We start from the raw sequence: 25,231 nt of genomic DNA, 5'->3' as shown, positions 1-25,231 counted from the left end.
CCCTTCTGATATTTTTTAATACTTTACCATGGCAAAAATAACTCATATCTCATGAATACTAGAAATAAAGGGCTAGAGCTGGCTGAAAGCTAGCTAAGCACCAGGCATTCATCACTGGCTGCTTCCTGACTGTAGGAACAAAGTAATGACCTGCCTGGTGTTCCTGCTGCCATGCCTTCTTGCATGTGAACCAAAACAAACCCTCCCTTCCTTAAATTGCTTTGTCAGGTGTTTTGTGACATCAACAAGAAGAGTAACTAGTACAGCAAGTGACTTGGGCATATGATAAAAGGTGAGTTTTATGATTCAAGAGCTCATGTTGGGCAAAGATCCATTTTGGCTACACTAGTTAGATTTCATTGTTTCTGGGCTAAATGGCTTAAGCCAAAGATTCTAATGTCTTGATTTCCTTGGCCTGAAGATACAAGAGAAAAATCTGAAAGTCTCTAGAATAAGCTGTGGTTATCTCCCACACAATCAGCCAGGAAACATAGTTTCCACATGTGTTCTTTTAACTCAAGTGGGGAAAAGACACAATAAACCCCAGTACATACACACACATGCACACACGCACGCGCGCACACACATTTCCGCCATTAGAATGTTTTCTATTTTAGATATGTGTTGCTGAGATAAATGTTTAATATGTTATGACTTAACGGAAGACACTAAAATGTCCTAAATTGAAATCTGGTAATGCCTAGGCTTTGACAGGTGAGAAAAAAACATTCTTAAAACATTCAGACCTAATGGAGGAGTTAGGGGAAAGACTGAAGGAGCTGAAGGGGCCTTACATGGCATCCATGGGAGGGGAGGACCTTGGTCCTGTGAAGGCTTGATGTCTCAGTGTAGGGAAATGCTAGGGTGGTGAGGCAGGAGTGGATGGGTGGGTGGGGGAGCACCCTCATAGAAGCAGGGTAAGGGGGAATGTGATAGGGAGCTTGCAGAGGGGAATCCAGGAATGGGGATAACATTTGAAATGTAAATAAATAAAATATCCAATATTTAAAAAAAAACATTCAGGCCTAATATATTTAAAGGCAAAACATATAACCATATAGACATTTTCTGCAGCTTATTTTGGCAATGATATTAGCAAGTTAGGCTACTTTACAAATAACCCAGATATTAACATGCAGGTACACAAATGCATTGTATAACTTTCCCAAGTCTCTACCAAATTCAAAAACCCCCTTCCCTGTTGTCTATTTCCAAAGTTCAAGTTATTTCTTGAGGACAGACATAACCCCATTCCCTGTTACTTGCACACACATGCATGAACAGGTGCATGCACACATGTATGCTCATGTAGAGATCAGAAGACATCAGGTGTCCTATTATATCACTTTCTGTCTAATTATTCTTTTGTACCTTCTCTTTAATGAACCTGAAGCTAGGATGATAATCACAGTAATTTTTCTGTCTTTACTTCTCACAACCCTAGGGATATACACAGGTCTACAACCATGGCCAGCTTTCTATGTGGCGTTGAGGACTTAAGCTCAAGCCCTCATGCTTACACAGTAATCTTTCTTACTCACCAAACCATTTCTCCAATCCAGACATTGTCTATTTTGCGGCAATATACTTGGGTACCATCCCAACCTGGGACAGCTAGTCCAGAAAGGCTAGGCATATTCTCTCCCACTGAGGCCCAACCAGGCAGTTCAAATAGGTGGCAAGGGGATCCAGTGTCAGGGAACAGAGACCAAGATAGTCCTGCTCTACTTGCTAGGAGTCCCACATGAAGACCAAGCTGCACATTTGCTACAGATGTATAAGAGGTCTAGTCCCAGCTCCTGCATGCTTCCTGGATGGTGGCCCAGTCTCTATGAGCCCCTATAGTCCCAGGTTAGTTGACTCTGGAGGTTTTGTTGTGGTGTCTTTGACCACTCCAGACCCCCCCTCCCCCACTCTTCCACAAGATTCTCTGGATTCTGCCCGAGGTTTAGATTCTGCATCTGTTTCCATCCACTGCTGGATGAAGCCTCTCAGAAGACAGTTATGCTAAGTTCCTGTCTGCAAGTATAGTGTCAGTGGTTGGCTGTCTCACATGGGATGGCTCTCATTGGATGGCTGTTCCCTCAGTCTCTACACCATCTTTATCCCTGCACATCTTGTAGGCAGGACAAATTTTGGATTGAAGGTTTTGTGGGTGGGTTGATGCACCCTCCCTCCTCTGAAGTCTTCATTTAGAAAAAAAAACTTCTTTTTTCCAAAATGGGGTTTATCTGTGTAGCTTTGGCTATCCTGAAACTCACTATGTATACTAGGCTGGCCTTGAACTCATGGAGATCCACCTGCTTCTGCCTCCCAAGTGCTGGCATTAAAAGTATGTGCCACCACTGCCTGGCTTTTTAAAAATTGCTAACTGAAGAACATATAATTTAGTTGGTTTGTGTTTTGTTGGTGCTTGCCTTAGTGTTTGAGACAGTGTCTCATTAAGTAGCCCAGGTCACCCTTAAGCTGTCTATATTCCTGCCTCAGCCATAAATGGGGAATAATAGGTATGAACCATCACACCTTACTTAAAGTTGTATAATTTATCTGAAATAAAATGCATAGCTGGTATTGGTGAGATGCTCCATTGGTAAAGTGCTTGATGAGCAAATGTGAGAAGCAGAGTTTGATCCCCAGTACTCATGTGAAAGTCTAGCATAGGTGCATGTCTATAACTCTAGCAGTGATCAAAGGGCAAGGACAAGTGGATCCCTAGAACTCCCTGGATAGCCAATCTAGTTGAATAGGTGAGTTACAGGTTCAGTGAGAGTCTTTAACTCAAAGACAAGTGGAGGATGACTGAGAAAGACAAACAGTGTCAACCTCTGGCCTTCACATCCATGTGCACATATGTAAATCTGCACACACATGCGCATAGACACCAACATGTATACCCAAGCACCACTACACTCCAGAAAAATGTATAGCTTTAGGCACGCTACTGGGCAGGTTTTGACAAAGGTCCACATCTGTGTATGCCTAGTTTCAAACAAAGTGTGGAACACTTCTGTCACCTGTCTGTTAACTAGACTCTTTGGTCAAACATCAATTTGAGCCTCCACTGACACTTAATAAAAGCACTATGCTGACTAATGTGATGGGTCTTGCAGATTCTGGATCTCTTTGCCTAGTTTGGTTATTGCTACTAGAATCCTCATGACTGCCCATGCCTAAAAGCCCAAAGCCTTTTTGGTTATAGCCTTCCCCTTTCATCAATCCAAGCAAGCTTCAGAGCGTGCATATTTGAAGTAGGGGCTCTGCCTGTTATTTTGCAATGCTAGAGAAGACTAGCATGCTATGCATACCTACTTGGTCTCTGTTTACATCTCAACCATCATGTTTAGACTGTTGTTCCTACCTACAGATCTGATGTTGCAACCCCTTGTGCTTATAGGTACCTGATGTGGGACTTGTGTCCTCTGGAAGGATAGTACCCGCTCTTTACTGCAGAGCTGTCTCTCCAGCATTTCCACTGTTGTTTTATGGCTTGTTGTATTTATATAATCAGTTAACTTTGCACCCACTGCTTGTACTCATAGGTACTTTGTTTCTCTGTGTTTATTCTACCTACATTGTTAGCTGCTTTAGCTTCATGTGCTGGAGGAGTTGGTGTCATGGAAATAAGGATAGAATTTGTTCCAGGAAGAAAGGCAGTGTTTGTGCTACTGCGTTTGTTCCTTTTGTTTTCATGTTATGAATGCATGAGTGATCATGGTTCTTTCTGTACATGGGCTGCTAGGAATACAGAGCTCTCCCTTACTAAGTGGATGTCTTTTATATGTTGAATCATGGATGCTAATAGTTGAGTCTTATATTTCCTCGTTTCTTCTTATGGTCTACATTTCTGTCTCTCTGTCTCTGCCTCTGTATCTCTGTCTCTGTGTATGTGCATATGTGTATGTTTTGTTTTTGTATAGGTACATGTGGGAATTGTGTGTATGTATGTGTGTGTGTGTGTGTGTGTGTGTGTGTGTGCGTGAATGTGGAACCCAGAGGACAACATCAGGGGACCAACTTCAGGAACACCACTCACTTCCCAAAGTCTCAGTCTTACTGGAGTTTGCTAATTAGGCTAGAATGGTTAGCCAGCGAGCCACAGGAATTGTCTTGTCTCAGCCTTCCCAGCCCCCGGGATTACAGAAATGTGTCTTCATGCCCTAATGCACTAATCAGTTTGTCTGATGAATCAGCTCATTGATTTTATTGGGATGTATCATAGAGGAAAGAAGTTATTCAAGAACAGATGTCTTTTAATTCATCTTTGTACTATCTTCCTGTCATTTAACACAAACTTTGGCACACAGTAGGAGCTCTTTATGTGCTAAATTTCATTGAAAATATAAAATAAAGAGGGGGCTAAAGGTTCTACACCATCTGTGGATGTTACAGTAAACTTGTTTTAATGTAGAATTATTATTACATCACATGGGCTTTGCACAAGTGTGGAGAAAGAGGAGAAATTTATTCTGGACTTTCTGAAGTGCTGTTTCATTCAGAACATCATGAGTTTGTGAGAGACTGCCAAAGAAATTATGGCTAGGAGCACCAGAGCATGTAAAACTGGAATCAGTGAGCATCTTGGGAAACTTTGTGCTTCTGGGGATCTGTTTGAAAGCTGTTGTCACTGCCACAACAGAAGGAATAGACAAAATAAAATTAATGATTCTCTACCTGCCTCTTTCCATGCTGGCCTCAAGTCTCATTGTGTAGAAACTCAAGATTTATACATTCTTAGAAAAGCAGGTAGCAAGAAAGCAGGGCACAGGAAAACTGAAGAGTGAGAGAGAGAATGTTTTCTGTATTGATTTTTCTAGCATGAATGTTGCAGTTGATGATTGCACTAATCACTTGCATTTCCTGTGATGAGTGGCTTACTGTCTCTCTGGGGCTCCTTACCTCTGCGTCTTTTTCCAAAAGCAGAAAAATGACCACACTCTTTTCTTCTGCATCAGGAAATGACTTTACAGACTAAATCTGAAAAGATCACCTCCCCCCACCTCCAGGTCTCTGGACTTTTATTAACTTGCAAGAACTCTCTTGGATCTCTCTGTGCAAAATGATGATGAGTAAGAACAAGCAGATACAATGAGAGGGATACAGCGTCATACCTACCACATTCTTTCTTATATATTGACAGTATCATGTAGCCCAGTGAAGATAATAGACTGGGCAAAAATGTTTAGTGAGATTGTCAATATCAGAACTTTGGATGATCTGGAAGGAAATGAAGCAGATTCCCAACATGAGTTCTTTTGCTTGTGTGTTTGCTCGGCTTGTTCATTCTCTCCTTTTTCCTTCCTTTCTTCCTTTTTCTCTTCCCTTCTCTTCCCTCCCCTCCATTTCCTGTCCTCCCTCAGCTCCCTCTGTTCTTCCTTCTCTTTTGTGTGTGTGTGTATTTGTAGAAGTTTGAAGTAAACCTCAAGTGGTGCTCTTCGAATTACCTACATTAATTTAAAAAAATAAAACAATACTTTTATTAAAATACTTAATTACAGAAAAGCAACTTGGAAAACAAAACTCAGAGGCAAAAAATAAAATAAAATAAAATAAAAACAAAAACCCCACCCAAACCTAATAACAAATAAACAACCCAGGCTGTTTTAAAGATAAAGGGGGTACTGAATGGAACCAAAGTCCTTATAAGTGCTACTAGATAGTTGGGGTGAGGGGAACAGGGGACTTCAAAACTGCTTAGACTACCGGTGAATAGGTAGAAACCCTAGAAACCTCACAGATAATCACACAGCCAACAGTGGATATGTGCCTATTCCTTTTGTGAGTCTGGGAGAACTGTCACCATGAATTACAGCAAGGGTGGAGTGTGGGAGTAAGGGGCATCCCCTACACTTCTTCCTATGCAGGAGGGTGAGAGGCAATCTCTATTTCTTTCTCTGACTCACCAGAAGAGGAAGAATCAAGGTTATCCAGGTCAGGTATCAAGGCACGCCAAAGGGCACCAGGACTAGGACCAGAGTCAGAGCTTAAGTCACCTAATGAAGATGAGGAGTCCCGTTCTGGTGACTTGTTGAGGAAAGAAGGGGGACCTGAAACACAGGAGACATCCTCGTTGGAGGATTTGGAGGAAGAACTGGCACCTTCATTATACTGCCCAGGGAAAGGACAGTGCCTACCAGGAGGAGAAAGGGAAGAGGCCCCCATACGGACTGGGAGCCTTGGAGGAGAGCCTCTGGTTACTAGCAAGGATCTCCTTGGAACTGCAGGCCTAAAGGTGGAAAGGCTTGCTTGTGGCTGGCTGCTAGGGCCAGGTTCTGGCTCTGCCTCTCCCTCCAGCTCTGATTCTGGCTCTGATTCTGATTCTGGCTCTGATTCTGATTCTGGCTCTGATTCTGATTCCGGCTCTGATTCTGGCTCAAATTCTGGCTCTGGCTCTGGCTCTGATTCTGATTCGGGCTCTGGCTCCAGGTTCAGCTCCATCTTTATTTTATGGTTCGTTGATTGTTAGAGCCGAGCCTGGATGCCATGCGGCTGCTTCTGCGCTGAGTTTCACTATCAGAACTGGACCCCAGGGTACAGCTGTGAAGAGCAGGAACTCCTGGAGTGGCCCGAGGGCGTAAATTCCAGCGGATGTTGTGGGCTTGGGGCGAACTTAGGGGCTGACCACAGATACACTGCTATGACCACCAAATGTTATGACTCGTGAGCGGAGAACCCTGCCTTCAGGGGACACACTACCTTTGGGGTCAGGACCGCTGTGACAAAGTCCATCATCAGGAACCTGCAGAGGGGCCTGATGACAGAGTTCCTGGCCAACAAGGGTGGAGTGGTCACGCCCATCACAGCTGGACTCAAGTGTATGACTGTGAGGACCAGAAACAGTCAGAACGGCTTGGCTCAGGGCCTTAGGGGTTGGAGTAGACACATAGAGTGGCACGGTGCTGCTCCGGAGGGTAGGTCCTGGGGATTCTAGGTTCCCCACTGAAAATTCAAAATGGTGGCTGCTGCTAGGCTGAGAGCTCAAAGAAGATGGTGGCTGAGGCATACCCGGCAACTCTAGAGCTTCCGGAAGCTGAAGCCCACCTGCATATTCTGTAGTTAGGTTTTGGTTGGGCTGCTTCCTCTTTCTACTGCTCTTTATTTGAGCCGGGGGGGGGGGGGGGAGAGCTGCTGCCACCTTTCCCGCCTACCTCTCTCTGGCTTCTCATCTTGGGCCTAACACGTCCAAGTTCAGTGTTTGGGCTACAGCTACCCTCAGGGTCGAAATGCTGATTCCCAGGTACAGAAAATAGCCTCAGCTGTTCACCAGTCATGGAGATGGAGTCAGCTGCTGTCATTTCAGCTCTGAGGCCCAGAAGAGCCCTGCAGGCCGCTGAGGTGCCACTGGGAGAACCAAAGCAGCAGGAGCTTTACCTCGGAACCGGTCAGTGTCTTTACGTGCCTTCAGCGCCTTCTCTGGGGGTGACTTTGTGGTCATATTGGCCGAAAGGTTTCTTACTGACTCGGAGAAATGGCTTCTTGGTGGCTTCGCAAGGTGAAGTGGCTGCCTGAGACCCAGCGAGGATGGGTAGAGACCAGATACAGTGGGAGAGTGTGGGGGAGGGGGCTGGCCTAAAATTTTTAATTATTTATTATTGTGTATGTGATATGTGTGTGGGCACACTGCCACAGCATTTGTGTGGAAGACAGAGAACAACTTTGTGAGTCAATTATTTCCTTCCACCCTGTGGATTCCAGAGATTGGACTGTTTGCTGGGTTTAGACAGCAAGCCTTCCCCAGCTGAATCATGCCATAGGCAGGCCCTACCTTATTTTTGGATACAGGGACTCACACTGGATTCCCAAGCTTGCAGATTAGGCTCTACTAAACATTCAGTGAGCCCCAGGAATCTTCCTTTCTTCCTAATACTGTATTGCAATGTGCCAGCTTTTACTTAGGTTCTGGGGGTTAAACTCAGGTCCTCATGCTTGTACCACACAGATGTGTTTCCAGCTGACCTATCACCCTAATTCCCATAAACTCTTTCTGATCCAGGAAAGCCAAGAATAAGCACAGAACCTAAAGTAGTTTTCCACATTGGACCTAATTAACTCCCTTTTCTTGGTATCATGGAGGCATTTAGATGCACCTTCCAGGCTTAGTTAGAAAGATGGTCTCATGGTTCAACTTGGAGTTGATGATAGTCACTTCTTACTTAGAGGCTGCCTGCTGGGACTTGATAAGGTAGTTTTTGTGGTTATCAGTTTTCTCCTTCCCTTTTCTTTGCTTGCTTTGATTCTTAGTTTGTTTAGCAGTTATCCAAATAATAAGACTGGACAGTCATTTCTACTTAGTAACCTTGCTTTGGAACTCAACAAGTTCCTTTGTGAAACTCTGTCAACAGGAAATCACTAAGCCTAGGAAGCAGAGAGAATACACATCTGATTGTATTGAAATTGGTGCCCTTTCTGTAATAAGTAGGTTATTGAACCAGGCAGTGGTCGCACACGCCTTTAATCTCAGCACTCAGAACACAGAAGCATGTGGATCTCTGAGTTTAAGGCCAGCCTGGTCTACAGAGTGAATGCCAGGATAGCCAGGGCTACACAGAAAAAAAAAACCTGTTTCAACAAACAAACAAGGAGGATTTTGTCTTCTTGATATCACCCTTTCACCTCAGCCTAGTCCTAGAGTGGTGGCACATGCCTTTAGTCCCAGAATCATGAGGCAGAGGCAGGAGGATCTGAGCTGTGTTCAAAAGGAAGGCACTGGGCTGTGGCATGTGGATGGATTGGTAGAGTGCTTGCTTTGCATGTATGAAGCCATGGGTTCTATTCTTCTCAGTACTGTATAAAGCATTTGTGATGGGTCACTCTTGTAATTAGCACTCAGGAGGTAGAGACAGGAGGATCTGAAGTTCAGGGCTAACCTCTCCCCTTCTCTGTCTCTCTAAATTAAGTTTCTGGCTAGCATACAAAGAAATGGGTTTGGTTGTGTGGTTATGTTTTGTTCCCATCCAGGACTCTGCCCCTCCCTACCCCTCTCTCGCTGGTCCTGTTTCTCCACCCACATAGTCTCTCCTTTTAAGATGTGTGTATGTTCCACCATCATACTTTATTCTCCCCCTTTGCTTCATTTTAGACCTCATGCTTCTCTTTATAGTTCTGTTTATACATTCATGCCCTCCCTGCTCTCAGGTCTACAGTCTACAAATGAGAGAAAGAATGAGATAATTCACCTTTCTGAGTGTGGCTTATTTCCCTTAACATGATAACCTGTAGTTCCATTCATTTTCCTGCAACTGTCATATTCTTCTTGAGAACTGAATGAAATCATGGTGTATACTATCATATCTTATCTGCTCACCTGTGAATGGACTCTACACTTACTTTGAAACAGAAGCTCCCGAAGTTGACCAGCCTGATCTTGAACTCACCTTGTAGTTCAGGCAGATCTTGAATTTACGATCCTCCTGCCTCAGACACGGGAGACTCTGGGATGACAGGTTGGCACAACCAGGCTAGGCTGATTTTTGCAACCTTTCAGTACACTAATTCAATTCATGGAGCCTGGGGGATCATATGAAAGCAAAATTCTCTAGATTCCCCAAACTATTGATATGGCTCCCTCCCCAAACCCCAAGCATTAGGGCAGGAAATGAGACTAGAATATTAGCCCTATGCAGGTATGTCTTGTAACCAGGAGCAGCCCACCATCTGGCATAAATAGGTTAATGGAGTGACTGGATTCTTTTACGCTGTTCTTGCAGTTTCTCTGTAGCTCTGGAAGTCAGCTATTTTTGGCAGCTGCCTTGGTTGGCATCCCTTGCACTTTCAGATATTTATGAAAAGTGACTCCGTGCAGAGAATGCATGCTCCTGGGGTTGGTAGAGAGCTTGAGGCTGATCTCCAAAGCAAACCAAACTACACACCCTATCTGCTGACCTTGATCACATTTAGGAGGGGCTCACTTGTTTCAGAATCTCCAAGGAGCCCTTCACTTTAATTAGTACATCCTCAGACCAGACAACGATTTCTTAATAGTAACAGGCGGTGAGATGCCGCCTTTCATGGGAGTTCCTTTGTGGTCTCTTGATACTTGCCTCAGCTGACTCAGAATATAGAAATGGAGAAGAAGCCAAGGGCATAGGAAAAAAAAAAGAAGAAGAAAGAAGTTCAGCCGCCCCAGATGCTGGGGAAAGACCCAAGGTTTTCTTGCCCTGTGGTCTCTCTCCCTTTAGAAGCAGGAGGTCTTCCTTGCTGGAGACTGGGGAACAGACCAACAGAGTACCTCTATGAAGTGTTTGAACTACAAAACTGTTCAGAGGACTCTGAACACTTGCACATTGAGAAGACAGCCTCTGGGATGATAAGATGGCATAGTGAGTAAAGGTTCCTGCTGCCGAGTCCAAGAACCTGAGCTCCATCCCTTGAACCCACGTAGTAAAAGGAGTAAACGAATGCCTGCAAGTTGTTCCCTGCTCTCCACAAACACATATACATATACTTAAAAAAGAATATAGGCTCCTCACCACCAAGTAAATTTTACTTCCAACATATTGCTCTGAAATACCAGATAGATAGACTGATTTATCATCATGTTGCAGAACTTCTGGAGCTCCTAAGCACTCAGCTATGCATCCCTTTCCTTTCCTCTTTGTGTTTTGCCTTGGGTTATTTTGCATCTAGGAATTCTGGTTCTCTGGAATTTTAGAATGAATTCATGATTTAAATAATGAAACCAACGCATATGTTTGAGGCGAAGAACTGGAGAGATAGTCCAGTGGATAAAGTATTTGCCTTGCAAACACTAGGACCTGAGTTCAATCTCCATGTAAGAAAAAAAAGTGACTACAAAACTCAGGAGTGTGGGCCCTGCACTTCTCCTAGGCTGCACAGCAGAGCTCGCTCCTTGCTGTAGGGTTTACTGGTGAGCATAGGAGAGCTAGCCCTGCCACTTGTCTTCAGGACAGTGTTAGTCGAGGAAGAGCTGTCCGTCTCCACCCCCCCCCCCCAGCTCTCCTCATCCTGACCCTCATCATCTGTGTCTAGTGGTAGAACTGGTTCTGCCCTTCACTGGCTTCAGCACTCAGCAGGCCCTGCACCTCACCTGGGCAGAGCAGTAGAGCTGACCCTGGCAGTGAAGATGTAAGGGCCCTGAGGGTGTAAGATCCAGGACAACTGGCTCTGGCCCTTGTCAGCTGCTGTGTTGGCTGAGCTTGCCGGGGCAGTGTTGGAGGGCTTGCCCTGGTGGTGTGGGTGTAGGTGTGGGAAAGCTGGCAGGCTGAGCAGCTCAGCTACCACCCAGTCCCAGATCCAGGGCTTTGAGTTGGCCCACCTCAACATCTATGCTGGCTATGAACTGCTGGAGTGAATGACAGGGCCAGTCATACAGATCAAAAGTTGCAAGATCTCCATGACACAGGGTAACAACCGGATATCTGAGAGGAGTCCCTGTGAAGATCCAGTATTGATGGTGTAGCAGGAGCCAGAGGCCTCGAACCAGACCCATGACTCATTGTGATGATCATTTCCAAGTAAAGAAGTGTGGACAGAAGGGTACACTGTGGGACACACTGTCACACACTACAGCTTCCACAGTGAGATTTTTTTCCTTTTGGTGGGTGGGGGGATGCAATAGCAGAGGGTAAGTAGGAAGGGACAGGGAGATGAATGGAATTAGGGTTCATGGTGTGAAATTCACAAAGAATCAATAAAAAATTAAATTAAAAAGCCAGTTGTGTAGGTCCCTCTAATCCTAGGGCTGCATTCCTGGTGCTTGATAGGCAGCCAGTATAGCTAAATTGGTGAGCCTCAGGTCTGAGAGAGAGGTGGTAGACAGCTCCTGACACAAGTAGTTAAGCTTTGGCCTCTAAATGCAGGTGCACATGTGCATTTTCACTTGTATGAATACACATACACACAGACACACACAGACACACACACCGGGGGGAGGGGGCAGGGGCAGGGAAAAGGAAAGAGAGAATTTCAGAGAAATCAGGCAGGCAAGTTGGCCAAACAGCATCCTTCAAAAAACTGTTCTGACATCCCATCAATATCTGCAGGCATTACTCATCAATTAGAACATGACAAAGTAGTAGTCAGACACAATGACTTATACTGGCAACCCCAGGTACTTAGAAGGTAGAGTCAAAGGGATCATTTGCATTTGAGCCAAGATTGAGCAAGATTTTGTTAAAGGAAAGAAAAATAATAAAAATCATGGGGAGATGTTTAACAGGGAAAGTGTCCACCATACAAATGTGAAACTAGCATTCAGATCAGAAGCACTCACATGAAAAGATGGGTGGGATGGTAGCTGGCCTGAAATCCTAGTTAGGGAACTGGAGACAGAATGATACCTGGGGCAAGCTGCCTGGCTAAGCTAGACTAGCTGAATTGTGGAGTTCTTGGTTCAGCAAGAGACTCTGCTTATTAATTAAAATGGAGAGTGATGGAGGAAGATACCTGGTATCAACCCTTATCTTACACAGGCATTCTCTCTCTCTCTCTCTCTCTCTCTCTCTCTTTCACACACACACACACACACACACACACACAAATTAATTTAGTGAAAGAACACTGGAAATGTTCTGACTTCAACAAGGACAAGCTCCTTGTCATGAGTCTCCTAGGTAAAGAATATATGTCTTGTTAAACAGAAGTAGCAAAAGACAGGATTTTAGACACCCAGCAATGGCAACAGCATGCAGTCTTATGCAAATTAGTCTCTCCTGCCAAAGAATGATGCTGAGCTACAGTGCAAGAATTGTGCCAAGTCAGCACATCTTTTTCAAGAATAGAACAAAAATCACATCTCATGTGGAAGGTTTCCTACGGTCAAAAACAATGTCACTTTCTAAGTAGAGGCAGGAATATGATCCCTGAGCCTAAGGCATTTTCGTTTGAAGGTTTTGTTCCTATCTAGCTAGTAAGGTCTGTGTCCAGTTAGCTAAACACAGAGAACAAAGGGTACTTGAAAAGCTTGAAGCAGAAGAATGTGATTTGCTTCTGTGTTTAACCCTAGAACTTCTGGTTGGCTAAGAAGTGCTTGCAGGGCTGCAGGTCGATAGCACAATTTTGTTGTGTAACTCACACCTTTGTGGTGGGTGTCAGCATCTTTAAAGCTATAATGCCTGTAGTCTTCCAGCTCACGGATGTTATTGTTATTGTTATAAGCCCAGCAGCCAGGACAAAAGGGGGCCCATGGTGGTTCCAGGGTATCTTGTGTACCACAATTGTCTGACACAGTGCTGATAACCAAGAGATTGATTTTAAATATTGAGTGTGTTCCAGCCACCTTCACTATGTGCCATGAAACCTGGCCCCTAGTATCTCACCTTGGAGTTCCAACAACCAGAGCCAGGCATATTCAATAGTTCAAGTTCATTTACACCCGGTTCAAGGTCCTATTGCCTTGAAACAAGGTGACAGGTAGAATAAGCTTAAGGTGACAATCCTTTCCCATAACACCTTCCCTCTGCCAGGCCACATCACCCAGTTATGTTTAAAATCACCGGCAAATACTTTCCTCAAGTGAGGGACCAATAATACACATTTATGTAATGTCTATATTTTGGACCCCACATATATATTAACAACTGCTAGGTTATTTTGGCTCTTTTTTATGGAGCAACCAAGAAATGCATAACGGGGACAAAAAACGGGAATGCAATTGAAGAAAGGTGTGATCTCATTGCATAGGGAATTACAATGTCATCAAAAAGGAAAATGCTGGCATTGTAAACAGCGAAAAGTGTTTTAAAATGTTAATTTTTAAGCCAAGGATTCAGGCATGGTGGGGTAATAAGGCTCTCTAGAGGAACAGAACCTGTAAGAATGAATATATATTATGAAAACAAATTTATTAGACTGGCTTGCAAACCTGCATACAAAGGCTGAGAACTTGGTAGCTGCTCAGAGCACCAACCTAGAGACCTCAGCAGTACCAATATAGCACAGAAAGTCTGGAGGATTCCTGGAGAGCTGATGGACTTTAGTTCACTTTGGAAGGCTAATGAAGGGTTCTGATGTCAGCAAAGGAAGGCATCAGCAGCATCACCAAGGTAGATATACTCACCAGCAAGAAGCAAAGGTAGGCAGGCAAATGCTTGATGTTTTTTCCTGAGACCTCTTTACATACGAGTCACTGCCAAAGGTATCATCATTCAGTCTGAAGGAGCCTTTTCCTTTTTTTCTGCTAGTCCTTCCTAGAAAAGTCTCCACAGACCTGTCTCTTTATTGCTTGATTTCAGCTCTAGTCAAGTTTGACAATCAAGGTTGACCATCTCAGGTGGTGTGTACCTGTAGTTCCAGCTACTCAGGATGATAAAGCGAGAGGATCACTTTAGTCTGGTAACTTGAGAAAGCCCTGGGCAGTAAGGTAAGACCCTGCTTCACAACCAAACAAACAAGATCGTGCATGAATTACAAGTAACTGGGAGCCAAGAAATTAGGTTTAATGGCCTGCCATCTCCAACCTGAAGTTCTTAATCACTGTCTGTGAGTTGGTGATTTGAGAGTGAAATCTGAGGGCCGAGGATATATGCTGAGTGGAAGAGTTCTTGCTTTGGGAACCATCTCCAGCCCCAGGGGAGGGGATGAGATTAAAGTCTAAGGACACTGGAACACATTGGCTCAATGTATAGGTTCTCTGCTCCCCTCTTCGTTACCTCCACAATTGCACCAATCTCTTGTACCCTGTCAGCCAGGCACATATAGGTCAGGTCATCTGGCCTGTGCACAATGAATGAGTCATGGGCAGGTAGGACCCTATATATCTGCAAAGTTTCACATGATCTCTGTCCAGTATTTATGGTAGATAATAAAAGTGCAAACCAGTACCACAGATCTAGAGATACTAAGGATGCTGGGCATGGTAGCACATGGATACAATCCCAGGATTCAGGAGGGAGGCTGAAGCAGGGAAATGTTGAGGTCACTTGGACTACATAATGAAACAATATGGGGGCGGGGGAATCAGAGGGTCAAAGCCACATGGTAAGTATCAGTCATAGCTCTGTAATTGTCCCCAAAATAAACTTTCTTAGTTTTTATTTTCTTTTGAGACCTGGTCTTTGCGTAGCTCAGGTGACATCAAACTTGCGATGTAGATGAGGATGGTCTTGACTTCGTGATCATCCTGCGTCCACTTCTGGAGTGCTAGAGGCTGCACTTGTGGTGTAGTAGGCCATGAACATGCTCAGTTCATGAGTCCCTAAGTGTGGGGAACCCGGGGCATGTTGCTTATTAAGTGAGAATTCTGCCACAGAACTACATCCCCAGTACAAAGTAAATTTCGAAAATATACAGGGCAGGACTGAAGAGATGGCTCAGTTACCAAGAAACTACATTGTCTTTGCAGAGGAGCTGACTTAGTTTCTCAACACCCACATAGGGAAGCTCACAACCACTTCTAACTCCAACTCCAGTGTATTTAATTCCCTTCTTCTGGACTCAAAAAACTGGCATAAACATACAAGTATATAGAAATAAAAATAAATAATTTAAAACACCCATAACTTGAGAAAAATCCACAACAGCTTTTTATTTTTCATAACAGCTATTCCTCATGTGGTATCCCCTGCCCAGCTCAGCCCAGAGATATGCAGTCTGATGGAATCATGGCATGGATTCTCTGAGCTGCAGAAGAGCCATCCTGTCCTCAGCTCATCCTCACCTTGATCTTCACACATGAACAGTCAATGGCATCTGAAAAAACAGGTTCAGTGAAGGAATAGATGAAAGGATCTCTAAAGACAATAACATGTGGACTGAGGCAGAATGGACCAGGAGGGACTTAGGGAAAACACAACCACCCAAGTCTCAGAGGCAATGAGACAAGACCCTCTAGGCCTCTTGTCTGTACTTATCTCACAGAATCTATCACAATGCTTTACTACCAAACTAGTTGGGACTTTTTTTTAGGAGAGGCATGTGTCTGATGTTTGTGCACATACACATTCATGGATGGGTACATGTTCATGCATGTGCATGTCCAGGCCAGAGATTGACATTGTTTGTCTTCCTATCAGCTCTTGACACTTTATTTTTGAGACAGTCTCTTACTGAACTTGGAGTTTACTGATTGGTTAGACCAGCTGGCCATCAATCCAGAGATTGGTCCTGACCCCAACTCCTGGGCTTCTAAGCACAGTAGCTACACCACTGGCATCATTTTGCTGGGAATCTAACTCAGGTTCTTGTAGTTTATCAACTGAGACGTTACCCAGCCTCTGAATTGTGTCTTTCCCCCACTTTTTCTTCTTTTAGCTCCTCTCCAGAAGTTCTTCAGGAATTATTATTTCAGCAGCTCAGAGAACAGTCTGCTTAAGTCACTGGCTTTCAAGATATCTTTTATTACTACTATTATTACTATTATTTATTTAATGTATATGTGTACACTGTAACTGTCTTCAGACACACTAGAAGAGTACATCAGATCCCATTACAGATGGTTGCGAGCCACCATGTGGTTTCTGGGAATTGAACTCAAGACCTCTGAAAGAGCAGTCAGTGCTCTTAATAGCTGAGCCATCTCTCCAGCCCTGCAAGATATCTTAATAACACTTTTATTTTATGTAACTCAAAGCAGTAAAGAAGAAATGCATTTCTGTATTTCCCCAAAAGACATTGAGCAATGTCAGAAGACAATACACAGTAGAGACCACGCATATGACCAAACTCCTTACCGTACATAAGATAACTCCACCAAGAGGTGTCCAACCTCAGACACCCATACCACTAAGTCTGACTTAAAATACATAGCCAGAGGGCAAGCAGTGTGTGTGTGTGTGTGTGTGTGTGTGTGTGTGTGTGTTTATGTATGTATGTATTTCATGTGTGTGGATGAACATGTAGAGGACAGAAGACAACTTGTAGAAGTTATTTCTTTTCCTTCTACTATGTGGGTCCTGGGGATTGAACTCAAGTTGCCAGGCTTAGTGGCAAAGCAGTATGACTTGCTCCCAGCAGGAGGATAAACTTGATGGACATGGTCAAAAATATGGAGCACTTCACATATTTGAGTGCTGTCCATGTCTGGGACCAACATTCATATTTTTTGTACCATTTCCATTCAAGGTACGTTCAATATTGAAACAAGTATGAAAAGTATTTTTTAAAATGATATTTGATTCCTCCTCTCATCAAATAATCTTTTATGAGTTCCCCAGGAGAAGCTTGTACGCATCAGGATTTCAATATTAACTTACAGGAGAATGTTTCCCTAAGGGTGATGATGGTTTGTCTGTAATAAAAAATAAAAACAGAGGGTGCTTAGGATGTCTATAACAGAATACAGTAGACACAAGCACAGTGTGCTCAAAGGGTACCAGCCTTCTCCGTCCTTGCCTGCAGGGTAGACTTCTAGGGGAAGTTTTAAAATATTCAGGCAGGCATATCAAATATTCAGAGAGCAAGAAAATCCTAGTCTCTGTGTTGTTAAAGGTCCTGGAGCTATTCTATATCAAATATTCCAAGCTGGAGAACCTTAACAAAGGATGAAGTCAGGGTGTCCTAAATCCATCCCATAGGCTACCACATCCAGGAAGAGAGGGATCAGACAGGGTCTTGAAAGGAGGAATTTCTTTCAGGAGCAGAAAACAGACTGTCTCTCGGAGAATGGTGTGGATGTGAGCAGAGAGTATCAGCAGGGAGCCAGGAGAGGATCAAATGGCAGAGAGACATAGTATAGTGATGACGCCTTGTGGGATCCAGGCCCATGCAATTTTCAGACCAGGGCAAGAAGACAGAAACAAAGCTGGCCTGTGTGTCGCCCAAGAGGTGCCTTGATTTTAAAGTAAGCTCAAAGGGGCATCCTTAGGCTAAGGCAGGAAGAACCTCTGCAGATGGTCTTGAACTAGGTGGGTGCAGTGAGCAGGGTCAGACTTGGAGCACTTAAAAGTGGCCACTAGAGGCTGTGATCTGGGGATTTGACCAATACTGGTCTGCATGGATGAAGAAGACCTTGCCTCCGCAATCCACCACAAACCAGTCCTTGATGATAGGAGATAACTGTATAGTTGGTGCTTCTCACTCTGAGCTATTATTAGAGGTGTCCTACCATGTATATATGGAATAGATGCAGTTTGAATACCCCTAATGCAAAAATCAGAAATGCTCTAAGACACCAAATATTTTAGTTAGATGTGGGGGAGCAAGCCCTTAATAGTAGCACTCAAGAGGAAGAAGTAGATGGATCTCTGTGAGTTTGAGGTCAGCCTGTTCTACATGATGAGACCTACAGCCAGAGCTACATAGACAGATCCTGTCTCAAAATTTTTTTTAGTTGTGATATAATGAAAAAATTTACAGCATGCGACATTGTTTTATGCATAAAATTATAAGAAAATATTGTATAAATTACCTTCAGGACTGGGCAGATGGCTCAGTAGTTAAAGCATGTGGCATTCGAACACAAGGATTACGGTTTCGTTACTCAGCACGCATGTGAAAAAGTGGGTAGATACAGTAGCCAGTTGTAATCCCAGTACACAGGAGGTGGAGAGAGAGCTGGGACAAGCTGGCTGGCTGAACTGGTAAAACAGGAAAGGTTCAGGGAGGGTACCTGTCCCAGTAATCAGACATCCACCTCAGGTCTTGACAGGCACAAACATGCATGTGTACCATGTGTACCTGCACACAGGCATTCAGACATATCTACACAGACACCCACTCTACACATACACATGTAAAATTGTGGCTGGTAAAATGGCTCATCATGTAAAGGTGTTTGCTAATAAACCTGATAAGTTGAGTTCAATCCCTAGAACCCACTCCCAACTCCTGTAATTTGTCCTCTGACTTCCACATGCACACAACACCACTCATGCCCTCCTAATAAATCAATAAGTGTTAAAAAATGAAAAAATTACCTTCAGGCTATTTGAGTAGGGTGTTTATGAAAGAGAATGGAGTTTAGTGTTTAGAGTTTAATTGGTTTCTCAAGATACCTCATTAGCTATATAGCAAATAAAAAAAATCTTCTACCCTTCTAATCAATTATGTAATCTGAAACCTCTTTAGTAAGGTGAATTTCAGGTAAGCTGAGGTAATCAGAGAGAAGTGGGAAGACATAGCAATTCCTTTCTAGCTTTACCTGAGAGCACTGTCACCTAAAAAGCTAATTGGTGAATGAGAAAGGATGAAACTTTCTAAAAGTTTCTGGCAATGTTTGTAAAATCAAGATTCTCAGTCTCAGTACTGTGTTGTTTGTTTGTTTGGTTTTGAGACAGGGTTTCACTACATAGCCTGGAAGTCACTAAGTAGATCAGGCTGGCCTTGAATTCACAGAGATCTGCCTGCCTCTGGCCCCTGAATACTGGCATTAAAGACATGCACCATCATATCTGGGTAAGCACTTTTGACATTTGGAGAACAAGCATTCCCTATGATGGGCTGATCCTGTGTTTTATTTTGCACCACTCCTTTTCTAGCCCTGTCGAACAACTGAAAATGTCTCCAGACATTGCCTAATCTCCTTTCAGGGGCAGAATCGCTGTTGGCCAAAGGCCACAGGTCTAGACCAATGTTTTTCATCGGAGAGAGTATGTCCTGAAAAAGAGCTGGCTGTGAAGCCAGCTGTGAGTGGTGACTAGCACTGAGAAAAATGAAAGTATGTCAACAAGAAAATGGCAGAGCACTCACAGATGCAATGGGAGGACTACTTCATTAGCACGGTGCACATGGCAGCTGCATGTGTATATGTGAGTGGGTCTTGTGTTTCCACAGGAAATGCAAGTCTCACTGTGGTAGATAGACATTTCTCCCTGGAGAAGGAACTACGACAGGGTTCGGGCATGTGAAACAAAATTAACTAAAGCAAAACCTAAATTGAAGATCCAGAAAGCAGGGGCTGATCCCATCAGCCCCAAATGAGTTCAATTTGTGGCCAAGCACATCTCAGCAAGAGAGAGATCTGGCCCAGAGCATCGTGGGAACTTGCCAGAAGACAAAAAAAAGTATAAAACAACGCAACCAAGTGCTTAAGCCACATGATTGGGGTTTAGACCTGGGTAAGGAAGCAGATGAATTATCTGAAAGAAACCAGTGTTCATAAACAACTTCTGTAGCCTGTGCTAGTTTTAGGATAGTCAGTTTGAAGGTGCTTTGGCACCAGTGATTCTTTCTAACTTAGAGGCAGTACTACCAAGGAGGAAATTGTAAGGTTGTTTGCAGGTGGTGATGCATACTTGTAATCCTAACTCTTGAGAAGTGGAGAGACAATGGATGATCAGGAGTTCAAGGGTATTCTCAGCTACACACCAAGTTTAGGTCTTGCATGGGTTACGGGAGATCCTGTTTCAAACAAAAGCAAAAACCATTCAAATTGTTGAAGCCATTGTGGTGGCATGGACCTGTAATCCCAGCAGTCAGGAACTGAGGTACAGGGCCCTGTGGGCTATGTAATGAGACTCTTCTACAAACAAAAAAGTGTAATAGATTACATGCCATAAACTCACACATTGAAACCGTGTTATTCATTACTTTAGTTTTAGTAATGGGTAGAATTATGCACTCCTGATCAGTCTTCTTTCTGAATGTTTTTGTTGCCTCAGTAAAAACTGAGTCTCGTTGAGAGTCATTGCTCATTTTTGTCCAGTGGTGAAGGGCTCAGTCTTTCCTGGACATTCCTTACAAATGGCATGTATATCCTTTTGGGTCTTAGTTTTTAAGACTCAACCTCCTCATGGAATATGTTAGTAATTCCTTTTTATGACTAAGTTATATGCCACTATATGAACAGACCACATTTTATTTGTTTACTGATTCACTTTTAGATTTTTTTCTTTTACTTTTGAGTTTATGTTCTATAAACATTTGCTTTCTTTTCTCTTGGGTGAAGCTGATTATGATGATTTGAATGAAAGTGGGCCTAGATATGCTCATATATTTGAATACTTGGTCCCCAGTTGATGGAACTTTGTTGGAGGAGGTGTGTTTTTGGTGTAAGGCTTTGAGGTTTCAAAAAGCCCATACCATTCCAAGCTCTCTTTGCTTTGTGGTTGTATTTCAAGATAGAAGTTTTCACCCACTCCAGTTCCATGCTTCCTTGCCTGCTGCCATACTCCCCTGGTGGTGTTCATGGACTCTAACCCTCTGGAACTGTAAGCCCTAAATTAAAAGATTTTTTTTAATAAGTTGACTTGGCCCTAGTATTTTGTCATGGCAATAGAAAAGTAACTGAAACAGCAATTCTTTTTAATATTCAGTGTTCAAGGAGAAATAAAATGGGAAAACTTGGGAATACAACACACTCGAGACACTGAGTGATTCCATTCACTCATTACATACCTGCAGGACTCTTTACCAAAAGGCAGGCCCTGAGCTTTTGAGGCCTATGGTGGTGAAGGAGGTGATTGGATGCCTGGATGCTCAAATCTCATCCCACCACAGTGAGATCTGTGCCTTTCACCACTGGCACTCAATTTACATAGTAGTGATATGGACTATTCTGCTTAAATGTGCATTTGTACATGAAACATGGTATTTATCAAAAAACAGGGCAGAAGGGAAATCTTCCAACCCTCATGACAAACACTGAGGCTTTATGGGACATTCCTGAAGTGTGCCTCTCAAAGGAGTAACCAAAGAGCTTTTCCCAAGGTTTTCTAATGCCTGGGGATTTGGGGATGTTTGGGGCTATTTCTTGCCAGCCTGGTCAGTCATCTTAAACTCTTGGAAAGGTGGTCAGTATATTTTACCTTTAAATCTACCCAGTTATAGCTAGGCATTCCAATTCTGGCTAATGGCTGTGCTTAAAGTACTTGCCAAGTAAGCAGAAGCACCTGAGTTCAGGTCCTTGAAACCTACAAAAAGATGGACATAGTATCCAACATCCATAATCCCAGTGCTCACAGAAGTAGAGAATAGAGAAAAAAAACCTGGAAAACCCAATTTGTCCTTTGGCCTTCATACGTATGCCATGACATGAGTGCACCCATGTGCTCCCCAATCCCAGGATGTGTATACAGATATACATAGAACAGAACAACAGAAAATCCGGAATATTCAAGCAGACAAAGTTAACATACTTATCCCTGACCTATATTTATTTGTCACACTGAGAATTGTAGAGGAAAAGGCTACTTACATAATTACACAATTACACACTCTTTCTTCCACTTCTGAATGCCGGGCAAGTGCACTGCCACTGAGCTGTAACCTTTTATTGTCTTGAATCAAGGTTTCATATGTCTCAGACTGGGAACCTTTTTTTTCTTTTTAATGGTGATTTTTATTTTAAAGTTATTTCTCCCCATTTATTAAAATAGATTCTTTTCTCCTACAGTATAGCCTGATTACAGTTTCTCCTCCCTCTACTCTTCCCAAGGCTTCCCCACCTCCTCTCCCATCAGATTCACTCCCCTTCTGTCTATCTGTAGAAAAGAACAGGCTTCTAAGAGATAACGACAAAACAGGATAAAAACTGTGTAATTGATAATGGTCTTAAAAAGTTCTGTCCTCTTGTCTCCACCTCTCCAGCACTGTGATTATAGATGTGTGTGTGCCACAATGCTCGGTTGGAAGCCAGTGCTGCCAACACGCAGGTTTCATGGCTGCTAGTCAAGCACACTACCCAGAGATCCATGCGCAGCTCATGTTTTAAAACTGTGAAACAGCAATGCTTTGCAATTAGGAGTGGTTAATACATTCTGGTATAGAAAATTCCACTGCCTTCAGTTAAAGTCTCAGTTTGAAAAATATCTAGTGACCTAGAAAAATATTTTTACAGCTATGTAACCTAATCACGGTGTTCAACGGCTTGCACAGAGCACGCTTAGTTTTATTACCCACATCCCCTCCCCCTCAACTCCCATTTTTGGAGGGGAAAATGTTTTTGCACAGGGAAAGATCTTTAGATACAATTACACATTTGAGCATTCAAGCGCTTCCCGCTAAGCATACCCCTGTTCTCCAGTTTCCCTATTTTATAGGGTCTCTGGGTTTCCCAGAAGGTCCCCAGCCCCTGTGGAGGCTGTGAACCCGGCCGCCTTTGAGGAGCCCAGTGATCACAGCCTAGGCCCAGCTGGGGGCGGGGCGCTGAGACTGCGCAGCTCTTTGAAGCTCCTCGGTAGTTCCTTCCCAGCTAGCGCAGGCGCAGGCTCTGACCTCTTAACAAAGAACAGGTTCTGCAGCCGCCCCTCCCCCGCCGGGGAGGCGGAGGACCACGTGACCTTTGGAAGCATGCGCTCGCCAGCCCTCTGGGAGCCTGGCTGGTAACCCGGCTGGATAGTGGGCGGGGGAGGGGAGGAAGAATTGAGCAGGGTGGGGAGGAAGGGGCAGGGCTGCAGCTGGAATGCACACGGCTCAGGGAGGAAAAGGGGAGGGGGGGGGGAAGAAAAGGGGTGGAAAGCGTGAAGGAGGGGGCTGGGAAGGAGGGAGGACCTCGGAAATGGAGGAGGAGGGGCAGGCTTGGAAAGTGAAAAGGAGGGGGATGGAAAGTAGAGCCGGAAGGAGGGGAGATGGGAAATGAAATGGAGGGGAATGGGAAGTGGAGGAAGGAAGGGGAGGTAAGTGAGCAGGAAGGGGGGTGGGCGGTGGCAGAGGAGGGCCGGGTCAGTAGGAGGAGGGGGTTGGGAGAAGGGGTGGGGCACTTCACTGCAGAGACTCATTAAGATGCAATTGACAATTTAAAAAAAAAAAACAGACTGTATAAATTTACAGTTTCCTTTTGAACCCAAGCAGACAATGTTCAAACTCGTCAGATTTCTGTTTCGGAATGCAAATGAAAACACGCCCAGTTTCTGGAAAGCTTAATTAAGGACTTAAGAAAACAGATTTAAAACACAGCTGTAGTAGGGCAGATCCTAGCCTTCTACCAAAGTGGTCTTATGTTTACTTTTTTTTTACTTAAAAAGAGACCATTGTTTAATAATAAAATGGCCTAGGTCTTCCTTGAATGTAACAGGAACTACTGCTTAAAAAAACTTCAAAAAATGACAGTTCGAATTTTAGCGTACGTGTGTGCGGGGACAGGAATGAGTGGATGAGGCAATGGTATCTTGGGATTCTCTCCAGGTTGCTCACCGTGTCCCCATGCCATAAAGAAGCAGTTCCAGCCTTCCCCCATTTGCCCCAGTTACAAGGCAAACTAGAAAAAAAAAGGAAGGGGAAAAACAGAACCACCCCCCAACAATAGAATGCCAATTAAACCAGAAAGCAATCCCCTCCCACGAAAAACTGAACCTCTCTCCAAACTGGAGCCACTTGCACGCTCCATGCAAGCTTTATGGGATATGTTATGCTTTTTGTCCCTTCGAAAGAGATAGGCAAGGCCGTTAAATGCCATTCTGTGCACACAGCTTCAAAATGGCCAGGTGCAAACTGGCAAAGGTGTAGTTCACCATCTGTTACCAGTGCACACAGCCAGACTGGCCAGCATCTCCATGAGCAGTGCCTTTGTTGCTCTGCTAATGACAGAGTGTCTCCTCAGTGGTAAAACCGGATTCCTAGGAGATTACAGACGACCTTGCTATATCTTATCGGTCAGCTCAGAAAGGCAAGTCTGTAGAGCCATCTCATCTCCCAAGGTCTTGATTTGAGCAAACAATTTCAGGAAGGAGAGACTGCAGGAAAGAAATGTGGGCTACTGCTGCTACAATTACCTCATTCCCAAGTCCCTCACCCAACCCTTTATAAAGATAAGCTACCCCCACCCCCAGACCCCTCAATTTCCCGAAGGAGAGAGGCTGCTCCTCGCTGTGTGTGCTAATAAATATAGTCCTGTCTGTCAAAGGTTAGATTCTGTGTTCTTTCTGACTTTTTTGTTTGTTTTTGTTTTTTTTTCTTCTTTCTTTTTTATTGGATATTTTATTTATTTACAATACAGATGTCATCCCCTTTCCCCATTTCCCCTCTGAAACTAACCGATAAGGTTGCTGAAGCCAGGTCCACAAACTGGCCTGCCTAAGCTGTAGTCATGGGTTTTTGTTTGTTTCCCAGTCCTGGAGGGTGGAGTGAGGCAGGGTAAATCATGCCTATAATCCTAGCACTCAGGAGGCAGAGGCAGGAGGATTTCTGCCTGTTTGAGGCCAGCCTGGTCTACAGTATGAAATCTTGACTCAAAACCAAACCAAACCAAACCCCAAACATAACAGTTCTGGATGCTGGAAGTTCACGATGAAAGCACCAGCAGAAATCCCTTTTTTTGGATGGTTCTTCCTCCTCTTGTAGATGCTAACTTCCCCTTATGTTTTCATGGGAGCTTTTGAGATAGTCTTATGTAGCCCAGGCTAGCTTCCAGCATGCTGAGTGTCTGAGGATGACCTTGACCTCCTGTCCCTTCTGTCTCCAC

At 44.0% G+C, this 25,231-nt stretch overlaps 3 protein-coding genes across 3 annotated transcripts in view; 1 reads left to right on the top strand and 2 right to left on the bottom strand.

The window, feature by feature from the left end:
* Positions 1 to 5,853: 5,853 nt before the first annotated feature.
* On the bottom strand, positions 5,854 to 6,435 carry LOC143435553 (EZH inhibitory protein-like). The gene has a single exon (XM_076918603.1). The coding sequence runs from the start codon at positions 6,433 to 6,435 to the stop codon at positions 5,854 to 5,856; it is 582 nt and encodes a 193-aa protein (XP_076774718.1).
* A 172-nt stretch (positions 6,436 to 6,607) lies between these two features.
* On the bottom strand, positions 6,608 to 7,432 carry LOC117694884 (EZH inhibitory protein-like). Its single transcript, XM_076918602.1, is given in 3 exon segments — positions 6,608 to 7,111; positions 7,113 to 7,351; positions 7,354 to 7,432. Coding segments are annotated over 3 exon segments (822 nt in total).
* A 15,963-nt stretch (positions 7,433 to 23,395) lies between these two features.
* The window catches only part of LOC117694026 (claudin-34-like), a 572,054-nt gene continuing 570,218 nt past the window's right edge, over positions 23,396 to 25,231 (top strand). Inside the window, exon 1 of the mRNA XM_034484749.2 lies at positions 23,396 to 23,447. The gene's annotated coding sequence lies outside the window, so the exon portion shown is untranslated. The remainder of the gene's footprint in view (positions 23,448 to 25,231) is intronic.

The sequence above is a fragment of the Arvicanthis niloticus genome, chromosome X (assembly GCF_011762505.2).
Source record: "Arvicanthis niloticus isolate mArvNil1 chromosome X, mArvNil1.pat.X, whole genome shotgun sequence".
NCBI classification, from domain to species: domain Eukaryota; kingdom Metazoa; phylum Chordata; class Mammalia; order Rodentia; family Muridae; genus Arvicanthis; species Arvicanthis niloticus.
The sequence above is the reverse complement of the archived record's forward strand: the minus strand, read 5'-3'. Positions and strand labels throughout refer to the sequence as shown.

What these genes read in the sequence shown, in the direction of transcription:
- LOC143435553 (XM_076918603.1), bottom strand. Translation starts at nt 6,435, where the DNA reads ATGGAGCTGAACCTGGAGCCAGAGCCCGAATCAGAATCAGAGCCAGAG.